The sequence below is a fragment of the Pseudorca crassidens genome, chromosome X, assembly GCF_039906515.1.
Source record: "Pseudorca crassidens isolate mPseCra1 chromosome X, mPseCra1.hap1, whole genome shotgun sequence".
Lineage (NCBI taxonomy): Eukaryota > Metazoa > Chordata > Mammalia > Artiodactyla > Delphinidae > Pseudorca > Pseudorca crassidens.
The window spans coordinates 94,724,910-94,752,750 of record NC_090317.1 but is presented as its reverse complement, the minus strand read 5'-3'; the positions used below and the strand labels follow the sequence as shown (position 1 = coordinate 94,752,750).

General features: G+C 43.9%; 1 protein-coding gene across 1 annotated transcript; it reads right to left on the bottom strand.

The window, feature by feature from the left end:
• Window positions 1–103: 103 nt before the first annotated feature.
• NDP (norrin cystine knot growth factor NDP) lies at window positions 104–27,831 on the bottom strand. Its single transcript, XM_067722925.1, has 3 exons — window positions 27,163–27,831; window positions 12,773–13,153; window positions 104–1,376 (listed from the first exon to the last, which is right to left on the bottom strand). The coding sequence occupies exons 2-3, from the start codon at window positions 12,944–12,946 to the stop codon at window positions 1,149–1,151; spliced, it is 402 nt and encodes a 133-aa protein (XP_067579026.1). The 5' UTR covers window positions 12,947–13,153; window positions 27,163–27,831; the 3' UTR covers window positions 104–1,148.
• Window positions 27,832–27,841: the final 10 nt, after the last annotated feature.

The window sequence follows — 27,841 nt, the reverse complement described above, 5'->3', positions numbered from 1 at the left end:
GAAACCCGATCTCCCTCTATTTCTGGACCCCCCACACACACCATAGGGGATGCGCTGTAGTAGGATGTTGAGTAGGAAAAAAACAATCCTTACACCGTCAAAATTTTGAAGATACTCTCTTTTTATTTCAAAACATGGGAATAACTCAAATTTTGAGCCTCAAGGACCAAAATATATTTGAACCAAATGTTCAGAAGATGAGCCAGGCCACCATTTTCGGCAGCAAGCTTCCCATGGACAGGTGGATATTAGAGAATGATGCCCACGACATGGCTAAAGCTATAGCACACCCACAAATAGATTCGTACTTGGTTGTCTAATTTGCATGCATGAATATAAAGCATTCTCCATGCCACTAGTACATATATGCCTTTTTCAAAGTCAGTGCAGGATCCGTATTTGTGCAGGTCTTTAAAAGTCTGCTCCCTTACAACATGTTAACATAATTTATCTGAGAGAGCCTCAAGATGACAATTCTTTAAGCCACTTTTACTTCCCCAAAGTCATTTCTGAATAATAATGATGGCTATCAGGAGTTCCAGCATCACATAGGAGAATCTGTTTGTTAGTGATTTTAATGTCAGTTAGCTTGGCTGTGAATGAACCTGGCTAAACATATCCACATGCTCGGTGCCTGGAATTTGAAATTGGTAACCTTTAGCAACAATGGCAACCTTAGACCAAATGACAAGATAAAAGAAAAAAAAAAGAAGAAAAAAAAAAAAGCCAGAGGATGTCCCAGAAAGAATTGGGCTTTCCTGCTTTCCAAAGCAAATGCTTCCCTAATCTGCGCCAAACAGTGACAGCCTGACCCACTCTTGCATGGGGGCCTACTTTTCCCACTAATGCTGAATTGTTGGAAACCCAAACAGCATTCAGCGCCAAGGGGGAAATTGCCTGAATCTGAAAAGGAACCAAAAGAAATTGTACCAGGGAAAGGAGATGGGAATGGAAAACAAGTTCCCAGAGTATCTCTGTCAACAAGCATGTAGAGTCTTTATTACTAGAATACGCAGAATCCCGTGGGAATTGCTACATATTTTTTTTTTTTGCCTTAACTCTTCCCTTGCCAGTCCTTCCCTGGCTGGTTGAACTGTTTCAGCGAGGGGGAGGGACTGTCCCATCCAGAAGCCACTCAACAGCAGGCCTCAGGAGCTGCACTCCTCGCAGTGACAGGAGAGGATGTACCGGTAGGTGGCCGTGAGTCGCATGCCCCCAGAGCAGCGCAGCCTCAGTGCCTTCAGTTTGGACGTCTGGGGCCGGCAGCAGTGACAGGAGGAACGGAAGGGCTGCTTGAGGACAGTGCTGAAGGAGACCAAGGGCTCGGAGCGTGACGCCTGGCTGCAGTGCCCCTCGCACCGGGCCAGGAGTACCATCTGGGGAGAGAAGAGAAGTGGTTACCCCCACTGGGGAAGCCCAAACTTTAGCCAGGTCCCACAGCATCCTTTAAAAGGCCCTAACACTCCTGGCTGGATGAGTTCCTGCTGGAGAAGACCAGTGGCTCTCAACCCTGGTCACACATTGGAATCACCTGGCAAATTTGCTTTTATTTTATTTTTTCCCTAATTTTAAAGTTTACTTTAAAAATGTAAATGTCTCTCAATATTTAACAGGTAAAGAAAATATGATATTGGTTTATTTCATGCGGTTGTTATATTTTATTTTTATTTTCCAAGTAATACCGCTTAAGAATATTTATACACCTACTTTTAAGTCCACAGTTTAGCACTCTTATTTGTATGGCTTTAAAAGTTATAGCACAAGATCTTTACAGTAAGGATTGGGGAAAAAAGATTCATTCAAAATGAAGCCTGATATAATATAAACATGTTTTTCTCTGTACTTTATTTTAAATACATTAATTTTTAAATGATGCTCATCCTTTTTTTCATCTGGTGGTAAAATACGAGTGCAAATTTTTATCAAGATAAAGTTTACCACGGATATAAATGAATTTTTCCAGTTGAAAATGGCCCTTCAGCTGCCATTAAATGAAATTTCCCAACTTAAGTGAAAAAGAATTGGTAGCTGTCATTATAAGCAAAAATATAAAGTACTATAGCATCACCTACATTGCTGCAAATTCGCTTTTAAAATGTCAACACCCAGGTCCCATCTCGGACCAAGTGAATTAAAATCCTTTGGAGTTGAGCCCAGGCTTTCGTGGTTTTCCAAGCTCTTTAGGTGATTCCAAAGTGCGCTGAGGGTTTAGAACCACTGGACACGGCCCACCACCACGATGTGCAAATAAAAACCAAAGAACAAAAGAAATTTCTACTGACAGGTGGTAGTCTACCGTTGGACCCATGCCAGTTCTCTTAGTCTGAAAATGTAGAAAGTCTTTCCAAATTACCATCAGGGGGTAAATAAAGAATGACTACAGAGAAAAGGAATTTGCTACGTGCAGAGAATTACTAGAGAAAAGGAATATGGTTTCTGAAGCAGAAAAAGAGGATAACTAAGTGATATTTAGGAAGAAATATTCTGGGCACCACAACTTGAAACAAGAGAGTGAAATAGAAAAAGGGTATGTTTTGGGACCTGGAATCACACTTCTGGGCTTATACGCTGAAGGATCCTGAGATTTGTGCAATTGAGTTTTCAGTCATTTAGGGCAAATACTAGGATGCATTCCTTCTGACCACCTCCATTTCCAAATGTAGGTTAGGATGATGATAAAGCTTGGGTTGAAGTAGCAGAGGTTGCATGTTCTTTATAGTGGCTCTTAATGTGGCTTTAGTAAACAGATCCTTTAAGGATCTGGTGCGAACTACCAAAGTTACCGCCCAAACAGTGGACATAAGCACACACTTTATATTTTGCATATAGATTAAAGGGATGGAGCAGAGGCTCATTTATGCATCCCATACATAAATGGTTTCTTGGGAGTGGCAGTCATGGGGGGGTAGGGTGGGCAGCTTGATTCATTAAGCTATACAACCCTATACATTGAGGCACAGAAGGTGGGGGAAACCTGAGGTTATTGGTGTATGCTTATGTGGGAGGGTCTTCCTTGGTGAGCTTCATATTAAGCGATAGCGAAAAAGTTGCCCTATAATTCCAGAACCCACAACAAGAACATAAAAAGTAGAACTACTCAAATAAAAGATTAAAAGATACATAAATATGCATGAAACTGTTTGACATTTACCTCATGGTATTTTAGGAATTAGCAATTATTATTGAAACTCACCAGCTATTAAGTCTGATATCATCCTATAGGACAGAATTTAATGCCCGAGAATTAAAAGAAGGAAATGGCCTGCCCACCTTTCCAAAAGGAAGAGAAGATGACTTCTGGTAATTATAGATCATTAACATCATTATCTGAAAAGATGCTGGGATGAATCCAACAATCTCTTAACAACCAACAAGACAATATGAGATATTAGGAAACGACTAGCAGGGCTTGGTGAAGAATAAGTTGGACTAGGCCTACTGATTTATTTTCTCTGAGAGGCCACAGAGGCAGGGAGAAAATGGCAGCTGTAAGTCATTTTGATTTTATTAACGTTTCAATTCTATCCTGCCTGCCCTTCACATTGATACGGAAAACAGACGTGATCTGAAATGGGTTTTGAGCGATTTTGCCATAGGTCTATATTACACAGGCCAGTTCTTGGTGCCCGCCCCATCTCTCTAATGAGAGAGAGAGTTTGAGGTCTTCCCAGTCCCTTCTCACCCTTGCTAGTGTGTGGGAATAGTTCCTTGACATCTCACTTTGGAGTCATGTTAAATTTGCTCATCTCTAATCTGGATTATCTATTAGGCAGATTAAGCAGTTCTTCAAAGAATCACCTCCCCAAATGGAGTCTTTAGAGATTCAGTTTCAGTCTGGATGGGTATAGCTAACCTGTGCCAACAGACTTCATTCAGAAGGGCAGAGACGTAGCAGTGCATCGTACCCAAATGATACACGTACAGGTGAACCAAATGCTGACCTTGAATGACCAGGCAACTCGCACTGTCCATAATATGACCAAGTCAGCAATCTAGGGCCATTTGTAGAACTAACCTAATAGTGATTTCACTAAAAGTCTTCAAGGTCTCAAGCTCTGCCTTCAGCTCATCCTGAAGGACAAGGACTCCAGCACTGAAGACTCTGGGGCCACCTCCAACGGGTCCCTCTTCCTCAGGAGCTGGACTTTCTGGGCAAGGAGAATGCAGAGACGTGTACAATAAACACCTTCAGTGGCTGCCACCAGCCTTCAGAATAAAATCCAAAATCCTGAACAGGCATTAAGGCCCTCCATGACCTGGATTTCACATATCTTTCCAATCTCACTAACAACTATTCTCATTCTCATCACCCACTCTCTATTTGGATCAAGCTTAACTACTTAGGAGTCCATGGAACTGCCCTGAATTTCCCTGCCTCTTGCCTTTGCCTTTCCTCTCTCAGGAATGTCCTTTTCTCCTGGCTGTACTTAATGAAATACCAACTATCCTCCATTACCAAATTCAAATGCCCTCTCCTCCAAGAAGACACCATGAAATGATTATCTGGCCCTTGACGTTCTCAACATACATGCAAATCCCCTCTCTGGGAGATTCCCAGTACAGTTGACCCTTGAATAACATGGGAAGTCAAGGGCACCAACCTTCCGTGTATTCCAAAATCTGCATATAATTTACACTTGCCCGTCCCTATCTGCGGTTCCACATCCGAGGGTTCAACCAGCCACAGATCGTGTACTGTGGTAATATTTCCTATTGAAAAAAAATCCGCATGTAAGTGGACCCGTGCAGTTCAAAGCCATGTTGTTCAAAGTTCAACTGTATATAGATTCCATCTCTATCTAGCCCCGTTTTGTGTGTGTGTGTTACAGGAGTCAAGCAGGGAGTTTGGAAGATAAAGATCCATGAATGAGTGTCGTTAGGAATGGAAGGTATAAATACCTGCTTCCCAGATTCACTCTTTTTTAAAAAAATGTATCCATACATATATATGAATCATTTTTAAAATTAATTAATTAATTAATTTATCTTTGGCTGCGTTGGGTCTTCGTTGCTGCACACGGGCTTTCTCTAGTTGGGGCGAGCGGGGGCTACTCTTCATTGCAGTGCGTGGGATTCTCACTGCGGTGGCTTCTCTTGTTGCGGAGCATGGGCTCTAGGCACGCAGGCTCAGTAGTTGTGGCTCGTGGGCTCTAGAGCGCAGGCTCAGTAGTTGTGGCACAAAGGCTTAAGTTGCTCCACGGCATGTGGGATCTTCCTGGAGCAGGGGTCGAACCAGTGTCCCCTGCATCGGCAGGTGGACTCCCAACCACTGCGCCACCAGGGAAGTCCCCAGATTCACTCTAGCTATTCACATTTTAGTCTTGGCCACGCCTCACCTGTATTATGGATTTAATGAACAACTTCTGACCTCTTCCAGACCAGAGCTTCTCAAACTGTAATGTGCATGTAAGTCAGCTGAGGATCTTGTTAAAATGCAGATCGTGCTTGACTAGTTCTGAGTGAGGCCAGAGATTCTGCGTTTCTTGTAAGATTCTGGTTGATGGTACTGCTGTGCTAACATCCACACTTTGAGCAGCAAGGCTCTGGACCCGTTAAAGTTTGAGAGGCTCCGCTCTAGACGCATCACTAGATAGTGATCATTTCGCTAATAATAATGATGACAGCTAACATTTCTTGAGCGCTTACAACATTTAATCTCAGTTAATTTTCATAACAATCCTATGTGAAAGGTACTATTATTATCTGTACTGTTATTACAGATGAGGAAACTGAGGCTTTAGAGAATTTGAGTAAATTGCCCAAACTCACATATCTGGTAAAACGCAACGCTGAAATCAAACCCAAATCTGTCTAAAACCAAACCCCTGGTCTAAGCCACTATAATATCCTGCTTCTTGATATTAAGATGCTTTCCTGAGGCATGTGCCAACTCACACCCTACTCTAATCTTCTTTGACCTGCCTCTGGGAGTTGTAACCACATCATAACCACACAAGTCTGACCTTTTCCTTATGGGCTTGTTGGGACACATCATCACCACCTCCAAACTTAAGCAGAGCTGAATCTTCTAAGGACCATGGCAGTCCTAAATAATATCTCCTCCACTGTCAAGACCCTCGCCCGTTGCTCCATCCCCCAGGGATTTGAGGACTCCCAGGGATTCCCAGCAGTTCATTGGATGATACCACATACTCTCTAACTCCTTAACCAATTCATCCTTCAGTTCAATAAAACTTTGACACCTTCAGACATCTGTTCACCTGCCGTAACACATTGGCCCCCAGTTTATGGTCAATGCACATTCCTCATACGTGGGTGACTTGGCTGTATTTTATTAACTGCTCTGCATTTTGCACTGCGCTTAACTGCTCTTAATGAAGAGCATACACACTACTCCACTATCAAATCCAGAAATGAATTTTTTTGGACAAAGAACCCACATGGAGCTGCACCACTAGAAGAGTGTGTTCTCAATAGGTGGTTATTGCTCATACAAACTTCTATTGACTTTTCACGGCTCAGGTGGGTGACAGATACATGTCATCTGCTTTTGGTCCAGTTTAATTTTTGCTATCTTATGTTCCCCCCCAACAACTCTGTTGATGCTAGGAAGCTAGGCAACTTCTCCAGCAGACCCTTTGTATCCCCCCAACCTTGGAGTCACTTGGTTCCAGCTGGATGTGATACCTAGTTCCTTCTAATATGAACAGAGCTGCTGGGTTCAGGGTATTTGCTCAAGGATAGACTCTTTCACGTTCAATCTGATTTCCATGTGCTGAGGCTAAGAGTAATGGAAGGTCCTTGGGTAACAATTAAGGAATAGTAATGATGATGCTATGTAACATGTATTGAACGTTTACTAGGCTCCAGGCACTGTGCCAAGCCCTTCACAGGCAAGTTAATACTTAACAACTGTTTCAAAAGGTAAACTCTCCCCACTTTACAAATTAAGAAATTCAAAGGCAGAGGTTAAGTTACCAGCCTGAAGTCACATAGCTGTACGATGGAGGGCCAGGATTCTGAACCGAGACAGCAGATTCCTGAGCTCTCTCTCCGAACCACGGTGCTATACTATTAGGCCATGAGCGTCAGCCTTTCAAGCCTTCGAGTTTCATAAGATGCTAAAATCAGTCAAGGGCAAGTTCAGGCTACACTGTGAGGGTTGTAGCCAGCTGTGATTCCTGGGTCCAGACCAAGGACTGCACCCGGAGACCTCAGGCTCCTGCTGTCTCTGGTGACCTACCACAGTTCTTAGACAGTTAGGCCTTTTGCTGCAATACACAACTGTCTTCTGAGTGAGAGAAAATCCAAACACAGATGGTTTTCATCACCCCTTGTTGAAAGACTTGCCATCTCCAAAGCCACTTTCCTTTCCTGTCACGTGGAGCCCCTGTGAATTCCTGGCTCAGGCCATGGTCTCCATCAATATCAGAATAAAGACCCACCTGTCCCATCCTAGAATAGAGTTTTGGCTGTGGTACCTCAATCGAGTGAGAAACATATTTTGCCTTTTTCTCAACAGTGAATACTGTGCATCCCTTATTCCACGGCACCCCTTGAAGCACCCCCCCTTTCTCCTCAGGAACATGATTCACCTCTGCTTCTCCCATTCCTCACTTCCCCAGCACCCTCAATAAATGACTGCTCAGCTCATCTCCAGAGAGCCAGGTCAACCTCCAGCTAGAATCCGGTCCCTTCACTCTGGTTACAACTCATACTGACCTGAAGAGACCTTTGCACACAGAATGCTTCCCTTCCCTCTCTCCTCCATTTACTTGTAAGCATTATGAGGGCAAAAACGTAGTCTGTGTTTTCTTCTACGTTTGTGCCTCAACTGCCCACCATGGTATACATTTGTTCCTTTTTTAAAAAATATCAAGTCGGGCTTCCCTGGTGGCGCGGTGGTTGAGGGTCCGCCTGCCGATGCAGGGACACGGGTTCGTACCCCGGTCCGGGAAGATCCCACGTGCCGCGGAGCGGCTGGGCCCGTGAGCCATGGTCGCTGAGCCTGCGCGTCCGGAGCCTGTGCTGCGCTACGGGAGAGGCCACAGCAGTGAGAGGCCCGCGTACCGCAAAAAAAAAAAAAAAAAAAAAAAAAAAAAATCAAGTCATATCTGCCCACTAGTCAACTGTGTTATAAACTCAATACTCCCGACTCCCCTCGTTTCTCCTACCATGCTGTGAGCTTCGGGGGCAGATGGCTTGAGGATCCTAAGCAGCTCCTCTCAACCCTGAGGCTCAGCCCTGCGCCTGACAGGTCCCCTCTCCTCAGGGACTTTCCCCAGGCTTTGTGCCCCGACCCCTCTTCCTCCTTCTCTTTCGGGGCCACCCCTCTAGCTGCTCCTGTGGCCCTTCAGGGTTCAGACAACCATATGCCTTGGCTCTTCGCTCTCCTGGCTCGGGGCCACCCTCTCCTACTTCTCACCCAACTCAGACTTCACAGGCCTGCCCAGCTGGCTCGCTTTCCCAGTCTCGGTTCCTGAAAACCCCTCCTTGGCCTGAATCCAGAATGCACCCCCTCCAATCCCTCCTTCCTCCGCTCACGTGGGAAGGGAGGTCAGACGGCAGGATCTGTTTCTCTCTGACTTTGATCCCCCTTTTAGCACCCAGCACAGTGGCTTACATTTACTTTGCCCTCCTGCGTGCTCCCCCAGCCCTGCCAGGTTTCTGTGTTTAACAAGAACCTCAGTGAGGTTCATTTTCCTAATCCTTTAAGGCTATAGGAGATCCCAATAGTTATTGAGGTTTCAGTGGTTGACTAAAATAGAAAAGTGAGTCTAAACACCTGTCCACTTTATAACTTCATCATCAAGATCATACTATCATCTATTAATGTCTATTATATGCCGAACGCCAGGCTGGATGTGTTACAAATATTATCACCAATACCCATACCCACACTTTTAGGGAGACAGCATTAGCTCCATTTCACGTGGGAAGAAACTGAGGCACTAAAGAATGACTACACTTCCCCCTAAGTCACCCATTTGGCCAACTGTGGAGCTGGAATTTGAAACCAGGTCTCTCTCACTTCAAAGCCTGGGATCTCAGTTCCCTTGAAGATTCCCCAGATATCTCATTTCCACTAACCACTGACTCTTTGCTTGTTTGCTTTACCACCTTTACTAAAAAATTCAGTGAAGATTGTCAATGAAGCTGCCGCTCTTCAATCTTTTGTACCCACTCCTAGGAGGTGTTACCAATGAAAGCCACCAGGCGCATCCTAATCTGCGGCCACACTGACCTCCTTCGTGGACCACTGTGGCCAGTCTTTTCTGCCTGACTCCATCTCAGCACTTTCCTGAATTGCTGGGAGATGGGAGAAAGGTCCCCGGGTCTGGCCAGATGCAAGTTCAGATAGTCTCATGGAAGGCTCCCAGAAAAGCTTTCACTACTATTTTTATTTTTCTACAAAGATTGCTGAGTGTAAATCATCATTTTCAACAGACTGGGAGTTGAGCCTGGACTTCTAAATAGCGGCTCCCATTTGCAGCAACATGAATGGACCTAGAGATTATCATATTAAGTGACGTAAGTCAGAAAGAGAAAGACAAATGTCATATGATATCACTTATATGTGGAATCTTAAATACGACAAATGAACACATCTACGAAAACAGGAACAGACTCAGATACAAGAACAGACTTGTGGTAGCCAAGGGGGAGGAGGTTGGGGGAGGGAAGGATTGGGAGTTTGGGGTTAGCAGAGGCAAACCATTATATATAGAATGGATAAACAACAAGGTCCTGCTGTATAGCACAGGGAACTATATTCAATATCCTGTGACAAACCATAGTGGAAAAGAATATATATATATATATATATATATATATATATATATATATCTGAGTCACTTTGCCATACAGAAGAAATTAACACAACATTGTAAATCAACTATACTTCAATAAATTTTTTTGAAAATCATAATAAAAAATAAATGATGGCCCCTACATTCTATTTGCATTCCTCCAATAGGAAGAGCCAAGTGAAAGATGAATGAATTGAATGAAATATGAATTGAAAGGTGCGCGCTCTGAGGCAGACATTGCCACTCCTGGGCTAAATGACATCGAACAATCTACTTAATTCTTCTTTCAGGTTTCAGTTTTCCTTACCAATAAAACGGGAATGATAACGCTTTCCATCACAGGTTTGTCAGCAACGATTAGATCATATAGTATGAGGTGCCTGGCACCTATTAGGTGTTCAAGCAGATGCTCTCCCTTCCCTGAGCCTGGGTCACATTCTCCCCTTTATCTGTCTTCCCGAGACCAGACACTGGATAAATGGGAGTCAGGAAGCATTAACAACTGACAGGCAAACAGTAGTAAATAATGGGCTTTGAATCTCACGTTGAGGGGAGAAGTTCTGCAGAGAGGAAAAATCTACCCTAGTCTCCTCTTTGCAAAAACCCCCATTGGTTGTTTTTGAGACACAGGCTACATGTTTTATATCCCAAGTCTGTAAAGATGAACAATTTTTCTAAGTGAAACCCATTAGAGAGAAAACCAGCCTGAGTCTGTGAGAGTTAAGAATTATAGAATATCTCAAAATGAAAAACAGTTTTTGTTCCCGGATACATAGAGAAAATCTAATCCAGAAAAGGTCTGGGTAGTTGAGATTCTGCCAGGCATATTTTATGGCCAAGGAAGAAAGGTTTATAATTGCAAGCACCATTTACATAAAACTATTGCTATATTTGGGATAGTTTGGGATGTTTGAAAACAGATTGTTCCCATGAAATTACAAACATTTCTCTACAATCACAATTTTGCTCTATTTATCATGGTATTCTGGAAGAAACAGAGGTGAACAAAGGTAAACTAAAGTCTGTTTGTAGGACTCATGCTCAAGCACTGTGAGTTTGTTGGGTTTGAGTTAAGGCTATATCTTCTTTGACCTTTCCTTAACTAATGTGATAATTGCTAAGGCGCTCCTCCATCTTTTCATCAAATCTTTCCAGGTTGTTCTTTAGTTTTCAGAGATGCTCCAATTTTCCTGTTCCTTCCTATCATCACATGAACACTTTCTTTGAAATAATTTTATTTCCTTTCTTTTTTAAACATTTTATTTATTTTTGGCCAGGCCACACGGCATGTGGGGTATTAGTTCCCCGACCAGGGATCAAACCTGTGCCCCCTGCACTCGAAGTGAAGTGTGGAGTCTTTTTTTTCTTTTTTTTTTTTTGAAGTGAGGCGTCTTAACCACTGGGCCGCCAGGGAAGTGCCTGAAATAATTTTTTTTTTTTTTTTTTTTTTTTTTTTTTTTTTTGCGGTACGCGGGTCTCTCACTGTTGTGGCCTCTCTCTTTGCAGGGCACAGGCCCCGGACGCGCAGGCTCAGCGGCCATAGCTCACGGGCCCAGCCACTCCGCGGCATGTGGGATCTTCCCGGACTGGGGCACGAACCCGTGTCCCCTGCATCGGCAGGCGGACTCTCAACCACTGCGCCACCAGGGAAGCCTGAAATAATTTTATTTCCTTTCTTTTTTTAAAGAATCATGATTATGGAGGACAACTCAGCAGAAGGAGAAATCATCCGTGGAATAAGAAACACTATATATGAGTGCTCTCTATAGGGCGAGTGGAGGAGAAACTAATAATTGATCTAGTCAACCTTACCTCAGGCCTACAGTTTCTGAGCAATCAGTTGGAAAAACATGTCCTATCCTTTTTTCTCAATTTGTTTTATATTTTTTCCTAAGAAGGGATTGCAGGCTTGCAAAAATTTATCTATTTACTCTTTTTTTTCTTTTTTTGGTTCGACAAGTACAAATAAGAGCCAGGAAGTTTGGGTTAAAGTGAGTTAACCCAAATTCTGATCTCCCAAAACTAAAACAAGCCATCATCATTGAGCTATAATCAGAGAAGTTATGGAAATTTTAAAGGCAGACAGAAGTCGTAATGTTTTTAAATGTTTTTAATTATACTGGTAATTTAAAAAAATATTTGCCATATGAGAATATATAAGTGGTTTTAGTCTCAGGACTGGAAGTGAAAATCTCTGAGGTTGGGCTAAACAAATTCTTATTTACCAAATGTGGGCAAATGTCATTCGTGTGACTGGGGGCAGTGAGAGTCGTGAGAAGTCTGCTTCCGAGTCTATTTTTCCCTACTGTGTGCCTCCCTTCTGGGTGGTTCAGGTGGCGGGCCACTCTTGGTGGCCTTTGAAGTATAATATTCCTTCATACACCCCGTCTCAACACTGAGACATCACTTTTGCCTGTGCCAAAAGACACACTACCTACTCCAGACAAGAATGACGTGGATATCAAGGTAAAAATGATAACTTATCAAAATGTCATTTCTGTTTTGAAACCATTTTAACATAAACATGGCAGGTAGAGAAAGGCATGGACCAGGAAACACTTTGAAGAGCGCCCCCCCCGCAAGAAGTACGTTTTACTGCTCAATCATATTTCTTGTATTTCCTTCCCCTTTATTGCTGGTGGAGATAGAAAGAGTTACGATAACCTGTAGACGCCATTTTCTTTCTTGAAAAAGGACACCACTGCTCATCATTTTCACAGCCAGGGATGAAACACACCCTTCCAACCTTGTGCCTAGCAACAATTTTATTGTGAGAAACTTCCAGCCTTTCTTAGTGACTTTGAGAAGCTGGCTGGGTGTGTACATGGTCAATTAGGCAGCTTTACTGACAAAAGTTCAAAGCACGGTGGGAAACCCTAAAAGGATGATTCTCTGGCAAGCCCTGTGGGTCAGCCATATAGTTCTCTGTCCCTTGTCAAAGGAATAGGGCTTCTCTCCTGTTTCTGGGAGTAAGGCTACTCTCACAGAGATCTCGAGCTTACCTTGGAGCTACACTTGTACAACGGGTGACTGATAGAATCGACATAGTGGTGCCTCATGCAGCGTCGAGGATCGGAGTCCATCATGAATGAGCTGTCTGTTTTGCTGTCTGTATCTCCCATCAGCGCCAGCAGGGAGAGCATAGAAAAGGATGCAGCTAGTACATGATTTCTCATTGTTGTAAGGGAAAACTTCTCAAGAGGAACAGCAGAGGGAGGCAAAGGACTAAAAATTGGAAATGCCTTCACCTCCTAGGCTCCAGTTCCTTTCAAGGAAAGGGCAGGATCTGGTTGGAGCTTTCTGGTTGTCATCGTCCTTTGTATGCCGGAGTTTCGTCTTACTGTTTGCACTCGCAATCCGTCATCACTGTATCTGATGCACAGCTGGAATGAAAACAGAAATTATTTTCCCCAGAAACGTTTACCCAGAAAAACTAATGGAACCCTGGAGGTAATCGAGTAGAATTTTTCCATGTCATTTTGAGTGGAGAGTATTGGTTTCTAGAGTGTCATTAGCATAAGCTATCATCCATTTCACACCCCTCCCCCATAGCTTATGGTACATATTTATAATCATTTGGAGGTGTACACAGTGGTTTAATGGAAGCACTTGTTGACTTTAATTGCTGGAGGATAGTTTGACCCCATAGTCAAGTGGTTCTGGCCAGAGCATAACTCGATTGGGTGCTTTCATCCTTATCCCTGGCTGGTGGGGACGAGAGGGTCTATTCAGTAAGCTTTGATGTCAATGTCAGCTTACAGGGCTAGAGAGAAGGCAGGTCAGCACTAACAAGCACACGCCACGTCCCACAGGAAGGAAGTACATTTTCCACGTCCAAGTCCAACCCACCCATCCACCTAGTTTTCCACTTCTATGCTCTGGGCTCATCCTGTTTTTGTGTGAAGCCCCGTGCCACCCAGCACCAATGATAAGCTGCATCGGAAATACACATTATGCTAACTGGCCTCCAGCGCGGTTAAGGCAACACATGTGTATTTGCCAACAGACTCACGCATTTCTGAAGAGCCTTTGTAGCCCAAGCGCATGTATAATTTGAAAAAGTAAGTGGTTGCTGGAGCAGAGACTTATCATTAAAGTGGGATCATGCCATATCTGACACTTGCCTTGTTCTTTTAAGCATATACCTCTTGGACAAAGGACTTGGGTCCAGAATCTCCTCAAATCACCTCACTAACCCCACCCCCCAAGGCATGGCCAACACTATCACACCAGCAAACAGAGAGCATCAGAAATATTTTCAAACATTTCGGAAAATTGGGGGACTTGATGTTACATCTAAAGCAAAAGGAACACAATAATTAAACCTTCAGAAAAACTTTCAAAGTTATTTCAGATAAAAGTTTGATTATTTTGCTTCATAGTACAACCTTTTTTTAAGCTTGCTACGCATGGACAGTCTGAATAAACAGAGCAAAGCACTGATAAGATGAAGAAGTTCAAGTCCATATAAGTCAATTCGTTTTACTCTAATATAGTGGCCCCAGACCCCCTTAACCTCAGTTTAGCTGTCTTGCGAGTGTGGGGCAGGGGACCCCAGGAGGAAAAGGGTGTGTGACATGGGGCTGTTTCAGAGTGAAGCATCCCTGGCCATGGCAAAACTTCAGCATGTGTGTTTCAGGGAAGCCCTGTAAATTGCAGGAAGAGCAGGGAACAGTAATGAGGGGACCCACCTGGACTCCAGCACTTCCATTAATTAGCTGGGGGACCTTGTACAGGTCATTTAAGCTGTTCATTTGTAGAATAGGGGAGTGGGAAAAATGGTGTCTGCAACCCTCTCTTGCTCTAAAATGCCAACATTTTAGATACTTATGGATTCAGTTACTGCCATGTCCATATGCAGAAGATAATCCTACAGTTGAGGACACCATATTTTCATGCACCTTTGCACCACTGTCCTTTATGTACGTGCTAATGGCAATATTTCATTAAAATTGATCAAACCTGTGCCCAAAGCTCCAAATCAGCAAAGGATGCAGAAGAGCATTTTTGTTTTCATTTCAGCTGCATATTCTAGGTTTTCCTCTGCACATTGCATTGAACCTCAGCAAGACTTCAGCTCAAAGAGCCAGAGCTTTCTTGGGTTCCATGTTCAGAGGCTGCAATACTGCCGACCATTTCCTGAGTTTCAATATGACTGTATTTTCCCAAATGGTTAACTGTCTCTTTGAAGCCTTAATTAGTCTCCGAAAGAGAATTTATTAGATTTCTCCTTTCACCATTCCAGTTCACAGATATTTCACCCAGGAGTCAATGGCAAGAGGATGAAGGGGAAAAGCAGACATTCCAGTCCTGACTTCCCTCTCCACTGCCAGCAACTTCTTTTAGGAGCCATGGCCAGGGGGTATGGTTAAATGAGCAAAGCAAATGAAAGAAAAGCATGCATGGCATGATGGTAGAAACAAGCAATGACATTGACAACAAAACCCTATATATATGGTTGTCTGTGTTGGCATTTGCATTTATTCCACAGAAAAGGAAGTATAATCGGCCCTTAAATGTAGAAGATGGGCACCCTCACTCATCTAAGAGAAATGAAAATTAAAGTACTTTGAGACACTTTGCTCAACCAGTCAGAACTCTGATCATGCACCCTGTTGGCAAGGCTGTGGGAAAACAGGACTATTTTGGAGAAAGTACAGTAAAAATTGGTACAAATTCTGTAGAAGCCAATTTGGCAATATCTATTAAAATTGAAAATCTGTATAATTTAGACCCAGCAATTTCACTTCGGAGAACTACCTTACATGTGAGATCACACAAGCATATGGTTATTCACTACAGCATTGGTTGTCATGGCATAAAATTGGAAACAGCACAAAATTTCCATTAGTAGGGGACTGGTTAAATATATTACACAACGTTCATACATTCGAATACTAGGCAACTCTATAAAGAAGAATGCAGAAGCTCTACTGATTTGTGTTAAAACAAGGAGGGCTAAGAATGTATATTTGTGTTAATTTGTATTTACATAGAGAAGCTCTGGAAGGATACTCAAGAAACTGTACAATTAGTTACCTGTGGGAGTTGGAGGACAGGCATGGGAGAAAGACTTTTCGCTGTATAACTTTTTTTAATTTGTAGATGTCTGAACTTGTGAATGTATTGCCTGTCCAGAATTTCATTAAAAAATAATACTTTCTCTTTTCAAATCAAAGCTTGGCTTAAAAATAGTAATTAAGTTAATGGATGTTTAAAGTTTGTGCCAGTTTGAGTATTTTAATAGTATTAAACTTTTATTCCTTATAAATATGGGAAGACATGCTAGTCTCTTAGTCAAATATTCTTCCAGGTGGACCATTTTGTTCTTGTGCACTACTGCCACCTAGTAGCAATGTTCTGAATTGCAAGCACAGTTAAAATTTTTTTTCCTGAAAGGTGAATAAAATAATTTTGCAAGCAAATGTTATGACATTTATACTGATAAAGAGCTAGTTAATGTCCCACAGAATGTAACTTTATTATCTGATTTTCTCTTTAAAGATGATAAGCTGAACCCAGAAGTAGTGATAAAGTATAAAAGAATGACAGAAGAAATATTGCTTCACCAATAATAGGAAATAGATTTTTCATTTCGACACGCTCATAAAGCATGATACTTTTTGTTCAGTTGTTATATTAAACTCTGAAATGAGAATGCCAGCAACAGTGTAAATATGCCACGGAAATCACAGAACCCTCGAAGCATAAAGGTATGATCCTTGCAACATAACACTGAGATTTTTGCCTTGTGTTCAAATTGAATGAACCAACACTGTTGTGTTGAAGAAGAAATGAACAGAATGCTCAAGAAAAAGAGTGATGTTAATTAAGTCAAGTTGCCTTAACATTGTGTTGGTCCGGATGTGCACAGGAGAGGCTGTGCAGAGTGCCCAGGGAAGCACTCACAAAGGGGAAAATCAAGAATGAAGGAAGTTTTCGTCACTCGAGATCCCCATTTTATGGCAGCCTAGGGGTATCTACGTCTGTCTTGTAGGAGCTTCTGTCATTTTTCTCAAAATTAAATTAACTCTAACTTGCTTTAATTCTGTGAAAGCCATGTAGCATGAAAATCAAATGCTGCCTATTAAGACTTAGAACCTCAGCCCAGCCAGCATGGATTGAGTGAGAAAGCGACTCTCTTGTTGAACTCAGTAGACCTGGGCTGCTCCGTGCTCTGGGGACAGTCTCTGAGACATGGACTTGGCCGATGTACAGAGCCCACATTCTAATAGCTCCAATGTGGAGCCTCTGCTGGAGGAGAGGCACGTAGGCTGGCGTGCCCGACTTTGGAGCTACCCTCCAAACGATACCAGTGGAAAAGAACAACTGGTGCCCAGATTTCCCCACCTGTCATTCTCAGCGAAATAATATAGCAGAGCTTACAGCAGACCCAGCCTCCTGGGTGAGAGATGGTGTTGTATCTACAGATCAGCTCACTCTTGGGCTGACCTTCTGCCTGGCAAAGGGTAAAGTGCTGGTTTCACACAAGTTATTCCAGCAACTGGCTAAGACAAGTGACAAGTGCCAAGAGTGGCCTTATTCTCGCCCTGCTTGCCAGACAAGGGAGGGCCGTGCTCAGTGTCCGTATTTCCCCCGGGGGCTGTTTTCAGTATAATACATGCAGGTATTACCTCCCGTGGCTTCTTTCTACAAATATATATTTAACACATATTCACTGAGCACCTACTATGTGTCTCCTTTTGCTCTAACAGATGAGACTCAAGGGTCAGGGGAAAAAATAAGTCCTATTCTAGTTCCCTCTTCCAGCTCACTGCATCCACAAGCAAAGAGTCTTGGCCCGCTGTTTTCCTGGGCAATTTTTTTAGACACGCTGATGAACTCATTTAACATCTAATTCATATGCAACATCCTTTGCTTCATTCTAAGAAGATCAAGTTAAGCAGATGAAATATAGTGACTTTGGAATGACATCAGTGTGCCAGACAGAATTATTTGATATTTACTATCATTTTAAACAATCATATCAGGCATGAGTAAGGTAAAAATGGCAGAAGATAAAGCCTCTCTCAAAGGAATTGCACATACAAAAAATCAGAGATTTAAATGTAAAAGAAAGCTTGCCACTAGATAACACTTCATACTGGGATTAAAAAAGCAAGAAACTCGAAGTCTCATCAGAGAGTGTGAAGTGCTAAGTAGCCCCTTCCCAGGAACTCAAAGAATTCCAACTGGAACTAGTCAACTAGATGCCTTGGAGAGTAAGTCAGATGCCTCTTCCGAAGGCACTTAATTTATAAACTGTAAACAGCCTGTTGGATTTTATAAAGCATCCCATGTGCTCAATGAATGGTTTTTGATATTATTCCTATCTGGCAGCACATCAGTAGTGGCCAAGAAGCCAAGCCTGGGCTGCCCCAGAGGCAGCCGTCCTGACCACACACACTGCCAGCCCTCCAGCCTGCCAGCCCCTGGTATCTCCAAGGATGGGCAGCCACAAGGTCAGTGGGGAGGGAGCAGCTCCTGCCCTTGTCATCTCACGGTGTCTGTTCTACAATTAGAGGTGGAGGCAATGCATAGGAGCATAGAGCTCCTATGCATAGAGCATAGGAGGCAATGCCTGCTCCCATAGAGCCATCTTAGGAGAAGGAGGACGTCCTTGGGATTAAACAACTGTTCTCCAGTCTGGGATGGTCTGTTTTCTCCCAGCCTGCATTACTAGGCAGACATGGCCAAACTCAGTGGTGATGGTGATGGAGGAGGAAGATGGGAGAAGCAAAAGGGAAGGAGAAATAGAGCCCAGGGAAGAAGCAATAAATCACAAGCCTGGGGTAAAGAAGGGTGTGAAAAAGAAGGACTGGGAATAGAAGTAATTTCTGGCCAACTGTCAAGTGGCCCTATCTGTGTGTGTGTCCATGGATTGAATAGTTTTACTGTCTGGGGCAAGACTGGTGTGGGAGGACTGGACCTAGAGACTGACTGAAACTTCAAATCCTGATTTTTTCAGGAAATCCAGAGAAACCTCTCATTGTGATCCAAACTCCCACTTCCCTACAGGTTTCATCTCTTCCTCCCCAACCCATTTCTAGCCTGTGTTCCATGTCCCGGTGTTTTGCATTCATTTGCCAGAAACATTGGATAACTATTCCACAACCTTCTGAAACCAGAAGAGCATTCTACTGCTGTCTGCTCTGGTGGAAGGAAGGCTGATCTGAGGAGCCGCAAGCTCTGAGCCCTCCCTTCCCGTCATTGGCTGTGTGATCTTGAGCAAGTCACTTGCCTTCTCTGGACTCAGTTTTCTCATTCACAAAATGTACGGATTGTTTGAGATGTTTCTATGGTTCTATCCATTTCCAACATTCTCTAACTCTACCCAAGCTTCTCAGAGTACTCGCCTGCTTTGGGGCTACATGTTCCCCGAAGAAATACTACACAAAGAGTTCCTTGTTTACTCAAGAAGTTAACGATCACAGAAAAGTCCAAACAAGTTCTAATGTGGTGCCTAAGCCCCTTGATGAGGCTGTATCGGTGGTCCGAAATAAAAATAGCCCGTCATAACCAGTTGACTTGGTGTTTGAATGTACCAAATATGGTTTATAAATTAATAACATGTTGTTAATAATAGGAAGCAGTTAGCGAGGATACTTAACCAGTTCTTATTTCTCTTAAAGCTGTCATAAAATTTGTAGCGTTTCTTTCCAGTCTCCACCAAATGGGGAGAGGAGAAAGCGAATAGTAGTCAATCATGGTAGAATTAAACTTCTTTCAATTGGTGATGATGAGGATATAAGCTGAGTTCAACCCTCTTGCACCTTTCCTATGAATGACCCTTATTCCTAACAGATTGAGCCACAGATCCTCATGCCCTAGTGGGGCCATTTATGATGCTCTGGTTCAGGATAGAAGAGGAAGATTGGTTAGAAGAGTTTTCTTCTCTGCAGATGTGGTTAAGAGCAAGGCAGTCCGCTTAGTAAAGCATCTATGGAACCTCTGTGCTAGGGTACCTGAAGCTCTAGGCTGGGACTTGGGTCGAAAAGAGTTGCCCATTGGGTACGGGTCTTGTTTCCTGTGCTGGGCTTCTGTGGGCTTCTACAGTTTCTACGGAAAAACTCATTCTGAGTTCTTAACAGTTGACATAACTGACTTTTAGAGAACAAACCTTGCATAAATTGGAAATGACCGAGCCTGATTACCCATGTGTCAAGAAGCAGGATACGGCTGAAGTCTTTTCCTCTGGGGGTTTGGATTATTTCTGTAAATCTACCACTCCACTAAAAGCTGTGACTGATACGGTGATGAGCTGTCAGAAGAGGCTTAGGGGTGGGCATTCTGGGGTGCCAAAAATCAACAATAGCCCTAAACATGGAGTACCCTTCCATCCTTTCATCAATAATAGGGAGAGAGAAAGCCACAAAAGAGGTAACAGAAGAGACGGAAGAAGGATTATTTTTATGTTTCAAATCTGCCACTGCCCTTTCAATGATTTCAAATAGCAAAATTCCAGAAAGGGAAGGTTCCCTTCATTTCACCCACTGCCTCCCAGGAAGGGGGTTTCACATGAGGAATGAGAAACACTCTACCGTTTACTTTGTGTAAGACCCTTTGGAAGGAAAGCAGGAAAGTTCTGAGACACCCAACCCAGGGCACTTGGTCTCACAAACACATGAATGTACACTCTCCCTGTGGAAAAGAAAAGGTGCCCTGGTGTCCTGGGGACCCTGGTGTTGAGTTAATTTGACACTTGCTCTGCCACTGGACTGCTGGCCGTGGTATGGCCTTAGGAGAAGGCAGATAACCAATGTTAGCTCAGGGTACAAGCTCCCTTTTACCCCGGAGCCAAATGAGTATGTTGGCTTTTCTTCAAAGTGTCCAACAAAGTGTTTCCAAAGCTGCATGTGAATCTCCTTACCCACACTTTGGAATGATGGGTAGTGATCTCACCTAACAGCTGTAGAGCCCTTAGTTAGAAATTGGGCATAAACAATAGAGCAACTCAGTATTTCCACTCCCCATTCAATTTGCCTTTTCTGCCCAATGATGGGACTTGAATACTGGATTCAATCCTGTGGCAATTTGGAAGCAACACTTGTGGACACAGACTCATGTCAAAGGGGCAATGTTAAAGCATGGGCAACTCTACTCAATGTTCTGTAATAACCTATATGGAAAAAGAATCTGAAAAAGAATGGATACATATATATATATGTATATGTATAACTGATTCACTTTGCTGTACACCTGAAACTAACACAACATTGTAAATTAACTTATACTCCAATACAAATTTTTTAAAAAATGAAAAAAAAGCCAATCACATAAAAATATGTTTCCCAATCACTATGAATTTATTGGGCTTTTGGTTTTCTGTTCGTATTTTGCTTTGCTTAAACCATACACACTCTGGCTACGTCTTTTGATTGCCAGTTCCCCTGTGACACTTCCATTCTGCTGCCTTTGGATTTCAGACCTCAACAGAAAAATTTTAATTCTGAAAAAAAGTCATTTTCCATAATTCGGGGGGGAATCACAGAACTATATGAAGTCCTTGAATATTGCCTCGTGCTTTAAAGAAAAATTGGACGTTAAGAACTGGATTTCTTGGACTCTTCACATCCATATTAAGAATGTGTGTGCCTACATTTCACTTAGAGTTAAGGAAGGGGGATGTTTTCTTCACTGTAGGAGTTGACCTCCTTCTCTAATGTCAGGTAAAGGAGGCAACTTCAGAGTTCAAACCCCTCTTCCTGGGAGGGAGTAGGTGAAATTCAGGGAAGCTCCCCTTTCTGAAATTGTGCTATTTGAAAATCTCCAATGGCAGACTTTAAACATCAGAAATAATCCTTCCTCCTTCTCTTTGCTTCTCCATGGCCTGCTCTTTGCCTGTTTTTATTCCCTATTGATGGAAGGATGGGAGGAGACTCCATCTTTAGGGCTATTGTTGGTTGGTGGCACTGCAGAAGGGTCGCCCCTGATAATTTTCTGACACCTCATCAACTTTCTTGAATGTATTAACCTGTTGCCCTTTCATTTTTAAAGAATCTGGCAATGGGTTGGATCACAGCTTAAAAGAAAAAGTTGGGATTGAGCCCGGCCTTGGAGGAGAGAAAATGGTATGAAAAAATTCTTAGCTTTTGTAGAAAAACAAAGAGAAAAACATATCTACTGCAAATCTTATAGAACTGAGTTTAAAGCTATAGTCCATGTTCATGTGCAGATTTGGACATGAGGGTGAAATGGACTCTGATTGGATGAATTCCTGATTCTAAGCGTGAGGGATATATTGCCTCCTAAAGTTACCCATTCTTTGCATTTTCTGAGTCAGTAGTCTTTCTAACAAGAAAGTAGTTGTCCCAGACTGTGAAGCCCATCCAGGGTGTTACATTCTGACTATTGAAAATGGGTCTGGGGGTGTGATTATAGGCTCACCCATCAGACTCTGAGACCCTCTGATGAGGGGGACAGTAAGCGTGAATGGTACCAAGCAAGCTATTGCCAGACACACAAGAAGAAAGCTTTGCAGATGTGAGAGCATCTGGCATCAGAAAGAATGCCATCGGCGGAATCTTCCTCAAAAACTCAAATGTGTGGGTGTGTGAATTTGCAGCACGCAACCTGCGCAGCCAAGCCAGTCCCTGCCTCGCCCACCCCGCTGCACATGCACAGGGGTTTCAGCAGGACTCGCCACCCTTTGTTTTCTCCTGGATGCAAACATAGAAGTTTACGGTTGCTGATCTGAAGGGTGAGGAGTGGGTACTACCAGCTGGAATGTTGCCACTGGCAGGGGCAGACAGGAAAATAGGAAGGCTCTTAATGTCCTCCCAAAGAAAACCTTTGATGGACAAAAGAGTGGTTGTATTTTTACCCTCTCTCTTCATGCTGCCAGGCGTCTTTAAATAGATTCTCTAGCCTAGGGACTTGTATGGAATAATTCATATTAAAACCCAAGAAGTGGCAGAGGAGGGGAGTTGGTTCTTTCTTCTCTTTCTTTTCTTTCCTTTCTTTTTTTCCCCCTTCTTGTCAAGCTAACAGGAAAAGGCTCATTTTAATTCAGCTGTGTTCAATTTTTCCTTTTGGGTCTTTTAATGAACTTTAGCTAATTCGGAAAAGACTACCGAAACCCCCAGGAAAAGAAAAGGACCAGGGACCTGTACTGTAGAGTGCTCCATAATACGTTTTGGTCCCGAGGACATGTGCAGCATCTTTTAAGGATGCTGCGCACAGGGGGTGACACGAAGCTCTTAAATGGGAATGTCTAATTGAGAAGTCCAGTTCCTTCCATTTGCAACTCATAAACCGATCTGTTGTTCTGCTGTTAAAAGAAAGAAAAAAAAGAAAATATCCTCTCCATCTCCCCAGCCCCATGCTGGGTTCGGTTCAACCCAGGATCCATTTCTCCCCTCTCCCTCTCACAAAACGGGTTTCATAAAGACATTCAGGCCCGCGCTAGCCAAATTAAAAGTCCCGTCTGTCCTTCTTTTTCCTTGGGAAGGGAAGGATGTGGGAAGGACAGAGAAAGGGGGCAGGGCGGGGCCCAAGGATCCAGGGAGCTTGGTTTCAAGTCACTTGTCTCTCTCCCTGAAACAGAGAATAACCACATTTCTCTTAATGTAGGCCGAAGTGCATCCAGGCGTTCCCATAGCACTCCCACCCCCGGCCCTTTGCCGGAGATGTGCGGGTCACTGTGATGGTATGTTTGTCCCTGCCAACCCGGTTCACTCCAGCCCTACTCCCAGCAGCCTAAAGGGCAGCCCGAGCCATGAGGCTGCTCCTCTCTGTGAGTGGGTTCAGGCTCGGGGCGCTCCAAAAAGACCCCCGATCCTATCAGCCCGGCAGAGCTGCTGCCAAGAATGACATCCTGGGAATACTATGGAGATGGGGAGACCTCATGGGCTGTTGTCCCCAGATGGAACAGGACCCAGGCTGTCTGGAAAACAGGCAGAGCAAAGAGCGAGCTCACAATGGAAGGAGCTCAGGCGAGGGGAAAAGGGGGCGGGGTGGGAGTGGTGGAGAGCAAAAGCAAAGAAAAGCCACATGCCACCCAGGAAGATTCCAGGGAGGGCGGGAGGAGGTGGTGGAGGAAGGACTTGCAGGAAACAAGTACCCAGACATGGCACTGCCAGTCTAGCTGGATTCTTTTCTGAATTAGATTATGCGAAAGAAAGAGGGGAAATATATAGCCTGCCAGCTGTTCAAAGGCTTACAACCTTGCTTTTATTGTCCGGGTAAGTTGGTGAGGTGGGGCATCAGAGGAATTCCAAACATACCATCCCAGAGAAATTTTAATATGTTCCACAGTGTCATACACGAAGAGGAAATGACAGCTGATCACAGCCAGGGCAGGCCACAGCAATCTGGGCCTCGGAGCTCACCCACCCTCCCAAGGCCCAGCTTCCCTCTTCTGCTTTAGCCCTTCTCCGTTCTGCCACCTGCCGTCCCATCCCTCCTGCTTCCACTGGCTCAGGCAGGGGGCCCGGGCAAAGTTGCCTTAGCTGACTGTCATGGGAGGAGGTGAGGATGGCCTGGAAGGCCGCTGGCCAAGAAGCTGAGGGCTGGCTAGGGTGAGTCAGGCCCCCCAGGGAGTCAGAGGCATTTTAATCCAACCACAGGGGATTATCTGCTGATAAGGACCAAATCAAGGACTCTGGTGATGCTGTCTTCAGGGTATTTCCCCCCAGTAACCTATCCGAGGCAGAAAACACAAGATCGGATTATTTGAAAGCGACACTGTTAGTGGCTCTGACGGAGACTTGGGTTTGGGGAACAACTTCTGGCAACTCCTTCCCAGGGGCCTCTTGAATTTAGGCCAGGCCCAGAGGTCACTGGTTTCGATCCTGGGGGTGGGACAAGTAAGTGGTGGGAGATAGTGACTGCATCTTCCTCCATGCATGTTTCTAATTCAATGATTCATCAAGTGGCCCTGATGTCAGTCGCTGAGTAGGTGACTCACAGCCATCCCCGATACAGACAGCACGTGGTCCTTTCCAAAGGGGGCTCAAGGGAGCAGAGGAAGGATAAACTGCCCCTTTTCTAGGCTTCTCCTACCCAGGAAGGAAAGATCCAGGCTCCGCTAGCTGTGAGTGACGTGTCCCCAGGATCCGGTGATAAAGGCCTGAGGGGAACCCCTTTATCATAAATGGAAAGAAAACCCACCGATAAGCGACAATCATTTCCAGTAAATCTGGGTACCAGCAGATATCTGAAATAGTTCTTTCTAACAAGGAACTCATTGACCAGTTTACCCACTGGCCAAGTCCATTTCTGTTCCAAAATCTAACTGGAGATGGCATACAGACTGAGAATTAGGGCGCAGGACAATGTCTCATTCACCTTTGCATCCATCAGGACTAGCATAAGTTATTGAAAGAATGATGGCGTGAATAATTAACCAATAAGAATAAGAGTGCTTGAATTGTGAGTTCTGAAAATACAGTAAAAATTGCCAGCCACCACTGGTGGCTGTAATTCCGAGAAACTCGCCACATTTTTCAAGGGCCGAGGAAAATAAATGAGTTGGAAATTGTTAAATGTATTGAAAAATGATTTATTTTCCCCTTGACGGTGTCATTGGAACATGAATTAAGATTGAAAACTCCACAGGCGTGTTTCCATCTGTGGGTGTCAGCTGCTTGGTACATGGTCATCAAGAAGGCTTCAGCCAGCACTCCTTTTACCTGAACTAAATGTATTTTAAAGTAAATGATGCAAAACATTGCATTTTGTGCTCAGACCCTCTCATATAATGGTCTGAATCATAGTTTAAGAAAACTGTTTTGGTTCGGCTAAATGCTTTGTTAACAGCAGTAGTTTCCAATTGTATGGCAATCGAATCCACGCTACCTTTTCAGCCTTTCTCAAATAAATAATGACTATCCCAAGGTTGTAAGTTACCTCATTCAAAAGCCAGACTCTCATTCGACAATGCTTGTTAGGTTAGTTATTAGAGAAAATCAGAGGAGTTCCCCCATAAACCAAGTTCCCGTTCCACGATGAATATTGGTCTCTAGGAACCTAAAAGTTTACTTTCAGAAGCCAGACTGGTAAGAAAAAAAAAAGGCAGGGGGCAGATATTTGCATTTGGTCGAAACGATTGAGGAGCATCTTGTAGTCCCCACTGCATTCGATAGACACCTAGAGCCAGCTCTGCATTTTAGGCATCTCTACATTTTCAAATGCACCTGGTATTTAATGTTATGTGTTGGAGCAATTCGCCAACGCCGGCTCCTTGTAATTAAAATACACTAATATCATACATGAAAAGAGACATGTTTCACAGCAACCATATCTGCTATTCATGACAGTTACAGAGCATAGAGCGCGGGACTCCCATCTTGCCAAATAGCTTCCTTTTCTGCACGTGAATCTCAGCAGAGAAGGGAGTCTACCTCTTTCTTGCAGGTTTATCTCAGCTCCTCGATTACAATGAGCCTCAGTTACAGGGTGTTCTGAGTCATTAACATTCTGTACACAAACTTCCCGTCCCCCAAGAAAGAGTTATGCCCAGGCCTCCTACAGCCCAATTGTTCATTTAAAGAGAGAACTTGTATTCAAGAGCTTGCAAGAACCCTCCGAATATTCCTCAGGTGTTTGTAGGAGTCATTCCTACAGGTCCTGGTCCCTGTGCTGGTTGGGAGCATCCTTTCCCAGTCACTGCTTGGACTGGGTAGCATCGGTCGGCTGCAGGGACAAGCTGATTACTAAAAATAACCCTTTGCAATAAGGCCAAGGCAAACAGCATGCATTTCCTCGGACTTTTTGCCCAATCAAAATCCTATAGTAAAGGCATCCTCCCCTCTCCCCGGCGCTCCTGACTGCATCTATGGAATTGAAGATGTTGCAAGTTGGGAGAAAGGTGCAAAGGAACAGGATTCTTGTAAAGCGTGACACAGAAAGCTAGAAATAAATGTTGCCTATTGTTTGAAGTCATTCTAAGCACTCCGGCAGAGCCCTGGCAGGAGATCAGCAGCATACATAAGTAGTAATAAAAGTAAACAGTGCGCTTTTAAACTTGCAGTCTTGCCCGCGTTCATAGTGCCCCCGTTTTAAGAGGGATGAGGGCGGCGGGGAAGATACTGGGGCTCCAGGAATCCATGTCGGCGAGTAGCTGCTTCTCAATCTCCTTTCACGGGGTCAAATATAAGAACCATTACAAAGTTACATCTAACTACGCAGAGTTTGAAAATCCAATCTCTTTCAGTCAAACCCAAAGAGATTTTCCAGCTTCTCTGTGAGGCTCCCCTGTCCTGTCACCGACTTCAAAGACCCGTTCATTTACAAAACACAATGCTAGCCCACTACAGATTAATGCAAATTCAATTAATGCAAATTTAAGTGGTATTTAAAGGTTGTCTCTTTGTCTGAGAGGAGGATGAAATGCTCCTTTTGGAAAGAAGTAATTTCCTAGGCAAGCCGTCAGCGCTGTTTTCCTGCTTACCTTGGGGGAAAACGCAGGGCTCCTTTCTCCCCAGACTTTTCTGAGAGCTAGAAAGAGGTCCTGTTACTTCCAAATGCTTTTGTTCTTCTGTCCCTCTGTCACATGGCTTGCCTTTTATATTTGCAACACACAAAAGTTAGGACTGTTGTTTAAGCGACACAGGGAGAGAGAGAGAGAGAGAGAGAGGCAGAGAGAGAGGGAGAGAGAGAGAGAATGTCAAATGGAAAAGTGCCATTGCAGTCATATATCAATCAGGCGTGCGGCCGCGGCAGCGCACTAGCAAATGGGAATGCCACAGAAATGTGAGGCGCCCGGTATCGGGGACTCGCAGCCGCTGCCCACCGCTAGGCTCCCTTCCACGGAGCATCTTACGATGCGAACGGCATAGGAGTAACAAGGGCGAGGAAGTCCCCCACCCCCTTCTTCTTCGTCGTCTTCTTCTTCTTCTTTTGTGGTGTTATGGAAATAATAAGGGGCTAAATAATATTCGGGATTGAATTCGGGATTGAATTCTTTGGCAAGCATGTGGCTGCCCTAAAGAGGTTCCGTCCGCACGAAAGACACGGAAATACAGAGTGGCATTCTGCTTAACGATTCAGCAGCTGACCGGGATGAAGCTGAAATTCTCAGTAAGAGAGAAGAAACATGGGAATCAGAACTCCTTCTCGGGCGATGCTGT

What these genes read in the sequence shown, in the direction of transcription:
- NDP (XM_067722925.1), bottom strand. Translation starts at nt 12,946, where the DNA reads ATGAGAAATCATGTACTAGCTGCATCCTTTTCTATGCTCTCCCTGCTG. An exon ending in TGTACAAGTGTAGCTCCAAG is followed by an intron (nt 1,377 to 12,772) that starts GTAAGCTCGAGA and finishes TTCTCTCCCCAG; the next exon opens with ATGGTACTCCTGGCCCGGTG.